Raw genomic sequence first — 8,025 nt, 5'->3', positions numbered from 1 at the left:
AGGTATGCATTCATAGAATTTGCTTCATTTGAAGATGCTAAAGAAGCTTTAAGTTCTTGTAATAAAAGGGAAATCGAGGGCAGAGCAATCCGGTTGGAGTTGCAAGGAGCCAGGGGATCCCCGAATGCCCGGAGCCGTAAGTTTCTTCACATGGGGTGTGGGTGCAATTGTCCAGTGGGGCTCCCCCCCAAATTGAGAGGGCTTTGGCTGACCGCTAGGTGACCAGTGCTGGACATGATGACTGCTTATCTGAGAAGTAACTGATGAAATCACAAGAAAATTCCTCTAGATAGTCAAGTTCTGATCCACACGTGGCCTTCACCTGGCTGTCCTTTGCTAGTGGGTTCGATGGCTTGCCCCCACTGGGGGGTGTGTGTGTCTCATTGTCCCTTAAGGCCACTGACAAACACGGTGTATATTTTCCTTTTTTCCAGAGCCTTCTAAGACCCTGTTTGTCAAAGGGCTGTCTGAAGAAACCACTGAGGAGACCTTGAAGGAATCATTTGATGGCTCTGTTCGGGCCAGGATAGTCACTGACCGGGAAACCGGCTCTTCCAAAGGGTAAGGTGGCCCAGGGCAGAGTGGCAAAACCTCAGCTCTTCTCAATGAGCTCCTTTCTGCCACTGGTGGCAGCTGTTGGATTCGCACGAGAAGAAGAGCCAGAGTCCCAGGCGAGCCCTGTGAGCTTCCCTTCTGCCAGTGGGGGTTAGTTCCGCTGCCTGTGAGACATTTCTGTTAGTGAGCTGCTTTCTGGCATCTCGGTGAAGCAGCACAAGGTTTGAGGTAGTGGGCATGTGGTGTGGACTTGCCCTCAACTGGTGGGTCCTCCTCTGGGCAGGTTTGGCTTTGTGGACTTCAACAGTGAGGAGGATGCGAAAGCCGCCAAGGAGGCCATGGAGGATGGCGAGATCGATGGCAACAAAGTGACCTTGGACTGGGCCAAGCCCAAGGGTGAAGGCGGCTTCGGGGGACGAGGTGGCGGCAGAGGAGGGTTTGGAGGCCGAGGTGGCCATGGCAGAGGAGGCCGTGGTGGATTCGGTGGCAGAGGCCGGGGAGGCTTTGGAGGTGAGTATGGGGGTGGCACCATCGGTACTGGCCAGCAATGTGCACTTTAGAACCATGTGGGGCGGGGCCGGGAGAGGCCTTTGTGCTGTGCCCACTTGATATTGATGCTCAAGGAATCCTCCCTGGTGGAGCTGTGGGTTGTGTTGAGCCGCCAACCGCAAAGTCAGCTCAGCTACCGCACAGCCTTGGACACGGGGTGGCTGCTCATGGTGGGTCTGGGCTCTTCAGGACCCTTTCCTCTCTTCTACAGGACGAGGTGGCTTCCGGGGAGGCAGAGGAGGAGGAGGAGACCATAAGCCACAAGGAAAGAAGACGAAGTTTGAGTAACTCTTGTGTCCCTGTCTTTGCTGCTTCTGTTTGAAAGAAAGGACTCTGGGTGTTACTCTTACCGGATCATGACAGAGCCTTTGGTGGACATTCCGAGTAGAGAGAGAGAGCCCTGTGGAGACGACGTTTCAGCCGATGTATAAATCCGTGTTTTTCCTACAGATAGTTTTTTTTGGGGTGGCGTTGGGGGGGAATTTTGCCTCAGTGACTTTGGGACAAATTAAAAAGTCCTAAGCTCTGGTGCCAGTCTTGTACTGTTTCTCCTGGACAAACATGGGGAGGGGGTGCTGGCTCCCTAGTCAGCCCAACTCCCTACCCTGCCTATGCTGCTTGCTGTAGTGGAACCCAAGGGCACCCTCCACTTGGTTGGAATGGCTGGTAGGGGCACCCACTGGCTTCTGTTGGCTTGGTGGGCAGTGGACATGAAAGACCTGGCATTCCAAATCACTTGCCAGCCGGCCTCAGGGTCTGGTGCCCCGTGTGTTCAGACCTCTGAGAGACAAGCACAGTAGCAGCGCCTCCTGGGTGGACTTGGCCTGCTGCAACAGGAGCCTTGAGCTGTGGTGGGCCTGGATATGAGCACTACCTGCATGTCCCCACCCCACTTCTCTTAACCTCAAAGAACTGAAAACCATGGGCTCACCAGCAATACTTTCCAGCCCCACAGTGTGCAGAGGTCCAGAGCTAGGCAGGCAAATCTCAAAACCTTGCATGCCCTGCTGAATTTGTTTTTCACTTGCTGATTTTTAGCCACACTGGTTTAAGTGCCAAGTCAAAATCTGGCCTTAGTGGAAATTAACTTTCCCATTTTTATTTGGTCATGTTGACCCTTAAAAGGGTAAGTCACTTCTCTGAACTGCAGAGTGCTGAAGGTGGGAGGGAGCTGGAGGCTCACAGCATCTAAAGGGTAGGGTGCTTTCTAATTACAGCCTGTGGTTTTGTAGGCCTCCTTGGCTCCCAGGATACCATGAGTCTCCCAAACTTGGGGCCCCTTTGGGGTATCTGGAACTGTAGGCTTATGTTCCCTGAAACGTGGAATAGAGTCACTTGTCAGAAGCATAGGTTGCTTATTGCACTGTCCCACATGTTTTTTTATGGGTATTTTTGACCTGATTCCAAACATGGTACCAGTTTTCCCTTCTGAAGTCCGAGATGAGGCTGCCCTATAAGAAATGGGCATTTTAATGCAGCGTTAGCCAGCCGAGGTAGAGGGAGTGTATGCTGGCTTTGTGTCACGCTGTGCTTTCTTGTATCTTTGGACCCAAAGATGTATTTGAACAGTGTTAAATGATAAGTTCCAGTTTTCCCCAAGTATCACTTTATTAGGAACTGAATTAACAAGCAGTTCCAGTTATCTAAAGAGGTGGCCAGAAATAGTTTAGGCAGTAAGGAGCCTAGGATCCTTGCTGGCATGGTGGGTTGTTTGACCAGTGAGACTGCTGCTCCTGTGAAGATTGACAGCCCCAGGAACTTGCCCACAGGGCTGCTGAGTCCTGAGACGGACTTGCAGGGAGCTTGGTTTACGGTGTCCACTCTGATTTTGAAATCACATGACCGTGTGTGCACAGACACGCTTGAAAGAAGTGTTCTTAGCAAGAAGCTTTGAATCCGCCTCAGCCATGAAATTGTCAGGAACATTGTATAATAGGAAGAGAAATTTAGATTGTTTTGTTTTCTACGTTTTTCAGGTTGTATTTTGGTTTTGCAGCCTCCAACACCAAAAAGAACCCACTACCGTCTAGTCGGTTCTAACAAACCCTATAGACCGAGCAGAACTGTTCTTTGGGATTTCCAAACCTGTCAGTCTTCAGAAGGCTGCAGAGTGACCACTGGGTTCAAACCATTGCCAACTGGCCTGCATGGTGCCACATACCACTACCCTTGGAAGTCAGTTTTTCAAACATTATTAACTTTTTGTTAGGGTCTTACCCTGTAATCTGTGGGTCTGAACCCTTACTTAAAATGAAGATGATAAATTAGTGTAATAAATTAATGGGCTATCCTAATTTTATGCCAATGTTGGCTATTCAATATCTAGAGCTGTGAAATTTTCTGAATCCAAGTAACCCCAGGAACCAGGTCTAAAATCCAGGGCACCAAGAAAAATGTGTAACTTGGGTACCAAACCCAGCCAGTGCCTGTCCAATGTGGCCTCCCAGGCCCCTCGGGGGTGCCCATGTTTGCTTCCTGGGATTGGGCGTGCAGCCCACATCCTGGGCCTGGAGAGCTCGGAGGGAGGGAGTCCCTGTGGAGAAAGGGTTTACTGGTGGGGTTGAAAACCATCAGTGGAGCTCAGGAGTCACTGATAACTTCCAGGTTGCTTACCCAGTGATCCGAAAAAGTCCTGCTGATCCTGACAATGTTCTTACACAGATGAGTACAGTGCTGGGAACCTTTGAATGGTGCGGCTCTGCTCAAGAGGGCCAGGTGGCCTCAGCCTCTGGAACCCCCAGACAGAGCCATGCTGCTGGGCTGTGGCCAAGACATCTGCCACCCTGTCATCCCCATGTAGGGTTCCCAAGACTGACTAAAGGAGTAGACCGCCCTTATCTTTTCCCTCCGGGCAGCTGGTGGTTTTGAACTGTTGACCTTAGGATTAGCAGCCCAACATCTAGTCCACACAGTTGTTCAAGCCCAGCATTGCAGCCACTGTCAATCCATCTCACTAGGGATCTTCCTCTTTCCCTGAACTTCCACCAAGATACGGCCAAAGTACACAGGTGAAGTCTTGCCAGATCATTCTTACTACTTGCGAGACATGACTGTTCTTTTGACAATCCATGGACTTTCAGTATTTGCCAGTTCCAGTTCAAGTGCATTGATGTTTTCTGTCTCGTGCATATGAGCTCATTGAAAATACCATGGCTTGGGGGTGCACCTTAATCCTCAAAGTTAACATCCTTGCTTTGCAACACTTGAAAAGAGGTCTTTTGCAGCAGATGTACCCAATGCAATCCGTCCTTTGTTCCCTTGACCTCGGCTTCCATGAGCATTGATTGGATCTCAGCAAGACAAACCCCTTGACCAAGCTTGTTTATCATGTTACCTATTGGTCCAGTGTGAGCACTTGGGTTTTTGTTTTACATTGAGTTGTGGTCCCACCAGAGGCTTACAGTCCTTGATCTTCATCAGCGAGTGTTCTAAGTTCTCACTTTTTCAGCCAGCAAGACTGCATCCTCTGGGCATTGCAGGTCATCAGTAAGTCTTCCTCCACTCTTGATGCCACATTCTTGTGTAACCCAGCGGCTCAGCACACAACCCTGACCCATACCTTGCCTGATTTTAAACCATGCAGTATTCTCTTCTGTTTGCACAACTGCCTTGTGACCTACGGACAGGTTCGGCATGTGCATCATGAGGTGTGGAGTTCCCATTCTTCTCAAAGCTATCCGTAGTTTGTTACGATCCATGCAGTTGAGCTAAGATCGAGCTGACATCTGCAATGATCTCCCTTGTTCCACACCCTCGTCTGCATTTGGCCTAAACCTCTGGCGGCTCCCTATCAGTGTCCTACAGTAACCATTCAGCAACATTTGAATTTGCATGTGCTACTACGATGCTATTCTATAATTTTCTAATTCTGTTGGGTCATCTTACTTTGAAATGGGCACAGTATGGATCTCTCAGTCTGTTGACCAGGTAGTTCTCTTCCAAGTTTTCTGGCAGCTTTTCATCAGCTTGTTGAGTATTCCATCAACTCCTGGGATCTTGTTTTGGCATAATGCTTTCAGTGCAGCTTGGGCTGCTTGCTTCCTCCGGTACCACTGGTTCTTGCTCATGTTCCTCCTGAAATGGTTGCGCGTCGGCCAGCTCTTTGGTACAGGCCCTCTGTTCTCTTTCCATTGTCTTTGCTGCTTCCTGCAGCGGTCAATGTTTTGTCCATAGAAACTTTAAAGATTACAACTCGAGTTTTGCCCTTGGGTTCTTTCTGATTAGGACACGCTGAGCGTGTTCCTTTTTGGCTTTCTAACGCTGGGTGTGTGCACATTTCATGATAACATTTGACTTGGTTTTCTCCAACTGCCCTTTGAGGTTTTCTGTCCGGCTCTTTGAGTCATCTTGTCTTCCAGTTGCCTCAGCTCTTCGACGACCAAGAGCAAGTTCCAGCATCTCTTCTGGCAGCCGCTTCGATCTTTTCTCTCCTTCTCATCCTTCGATGGCCTTGTGCTTTCTTCGACAAGGATGTGCTGGATGCCCTCCCGTAGCTCAAGTCTCCTGACGTCAGTGTCCAGAATCTGTTCTTGAGATGATCTCAGAGACAAGCAAGCCTCCACTGACAGGTGGGTGCTGGGTATCGGCCTGGCTGCCCCCCATGGAAGGCGAGGGTTCAGCCATTGAACCACACTGCCTCTTCGTCTAGCAGGGTCCTCAAGCTTTAACCAGGGGGCCAGTTCACTGTCCCTCACACCCGTTGGAGGGCCGGACTATAGTTTAAAAAAAAACTATGAACAAATTCCTATGCATACTGCACATACCTTATTTTGGAGTAAAACAAAACGGGGCAAAAACACCCGGCGGGCTGGATAAATGTCCTCCGTGGGCTGCATGTGGCCCGTGGGCCGTAGTTTCAGGACCCCTGGTCTAGGGCCTCTCTAGTAACTGCTTTACATTCCAGTGGGTTTTGCAGCCATTTTACAAAACGTTCCTTTCAGCAAATGGTTGTTGCCACACTTTTCCATCTGTCCAGCAGGTGGCAGCATGAGGCTGGTAAGGATGTGTTATCCCAGTGGACGGAGGGAAGTGTCCAGTGGGAAGGTTGAAGAGGCATGACTTACTGTAGCTGGTCTCCAGGTCCAGACCACCCTCGGATCATGGGCGAGACAGGAGTCCACAGGAAATTATCACCATAATTTTTTGAGAGTCACTATAGAACATCATACTTGGTAAAGTAGAAAAAAAACCCCAAAAAACGAGCCCATATAGGAGAGGGTAGAACTACCCTGGTGTGTGGATTTCTGAGACTGGAACTCTTTATGGGAATTAGAAACCTGTCTTTCTCCCTTGAAGCTGCTGGCAGTTTTATCTGCTGACCTTTTGGATGACAGCTCAACGTATCACCACAAGTCAGCCACCAGACCTCCTGTCGGTACAGTAGAAGGCCCTTGTGGAGGTGGTGGGGCTGGCGGTGGTGTTTCCGCGCTGGTGTACACAGGGTCACAATGAGTTGGAACCAAGTCAACAACATCTAACAGCCTCGATGCCCCAGGACTAAGATTTCATGGAAGCGGGTCATGTGACCCCCGCGCCGCCCCTCCCCTCACCACATTTGTCCAGTCTTGGGCTGCTCCTTAGCCCACGAGAAGGTTTAGCTTGAATCGATTCACTTGGCCACGTGACCACAACAAATGGACCATCACAGTCACAGAGAGAAATCACTCAGCTCAAAAGAACTCGTTGCCATCCAGTCTGTTCTGACTGGTACCGACTTTATAAGACAGTCTAGAACTGCTCTAAAGCATTTCTGAGGCTGTAAATCTTGACAGAAGCCGGCTGCCTCTTCTTTCTTTCTCATGACTAATTAGCATTTAAAATAGAGTTCATTAGGGAGTGTGATTCCAATCATACGGAGTGGCTCCTAACAGATGGACTCTCCAGGGTTCAGCAAGGAGCCCTGGTAGCATAGTGGTTATGTGTTGGGCTCTCCTCGGGAGAAAGATGGGTCTTTCTAGAGCTGGAAAGAGTTCTGTAAGTCTCGGGAACTCACAGGGGCAGTTCTACCCTGTCCTGTAAGGTCGCTGTGAGTCGGCAGTGGGTTTGAGTTTAATCATGATAAACTAGATCTGGATTTTGTTTTAAAATCCACAGATTGGGAGTAGGGGAGCCACAGCACCTTATTGCCAAATTATCACAAACCAAAGCAAAAGAGGAAAGCTTCAAATTATTATTCAAATTATTATTATTGCATATTATCCATTGCATATTAAAAATTGTTTTTCCCAATAGTTTTATTGTGGCATAATTCATGTATCATGCACTCCCATATTTCAGTCTTATTTTAAAAGAGTTGTCCAGATGTCACCACGTCCAGTTCTAGTGCATCCTCCTCCCACTCCCATGTTCATGCGCCAACTCCCCTCAAGCCATGTCCGATACACTACTACATCAATTATTGTCTGTACATCCAGCCCTTCATGCTTAATCTGGGGCACATACCCTGCCCCAAAAGCAAAAACTGCCATTACATAGGGGACAAAAAGACCCCCAAATTAAAATATTAAAGAGATATATTAAGCTTTAAATGGGACAAAGATAAGACAAAGATAATTCTTCCAGAAGAGGGACACCAGTGGGTAAAGGACAGGCCATTTGAATAGGACAAGGGAGGATAAGGGACACTGTCATAAAAGCTGGATTGGCAGTAGGGACTACGAAGCGCACTGGGTCACAATTGGGGCGTGTACGTTATGCTGGACAGAAGGGCTTCCCAGATGGGTTCAGGGTGCCCTGACCAAGGCAGACGGTATGATTCACGACCATGGGGCATACTAGTACCCCAAATTCCCTCAAGAGCACACCCTGACAAATCCCCATGGATTAGACCGCCCCTCCCTGCACTGGCTTGGGGAGTGGGAGTAACCCACTTCCCATTACACTCGGCCCGAGGGCAGAGATACTTACATTGCCAGTTCAGGG

At 49.2% G+C, this 8,025-nt stretch overlaps 1 protein-coding gene and 1 non-coding gene across 2 annotated transcripts in view; both read left to right on the top strand.

The window, feature by feature from the left end:
- Positions 1-1,633, top strand: part of NCL (nucleolin) — a 7,651-nt gene extending 6,018 nt beyond the window's left edge. The window contains 4 exon segments of the mRNA XM_013004371.2: positions 3-136; positions 435-561; positions 839-1,065; positions 1,316-1,633. Coding sequence (XP_012859825.1) covers positions 3-136; positions 435-561; positions 839-1,065; positions 1,316-1,392 — 565 coding nt within the window. The 3' untranslated portion in view covers positions 1,393-1,633.
- LOC115872070 lies at positions 230-309 on the top strand. The gene has a single exon (XR_004047632.1). It is a non-coding gene; the product is annotated as a small nucleolar RNA SNORD20 (small nucleolar RNA).
- Positions 1,634-8,025: the final 6,392 nt, after the last annotated feature.

The sequence above is a fragment of the Echinops telfairi genome, unplaced genomic scaffold (genome assembly GCF_000313985.2).
Source record: "Echinops telfairi isolate 266 unplaced genomic scaffold, ASM31398v2 ScPeMD7_3;HRSCAF=10, whole genome shotgun sequence".
Lineage (NCBI taxonomy): Eukaryota > Metazoa > Chordata > Mammalia > Afrosoricida > Tenrecidae > Echinops > Echinops telfairi.
Note: the sequence above shows the minus strand (reverse complement) of the source record. Positions and strands in the feature narration are given on the sequence as shown.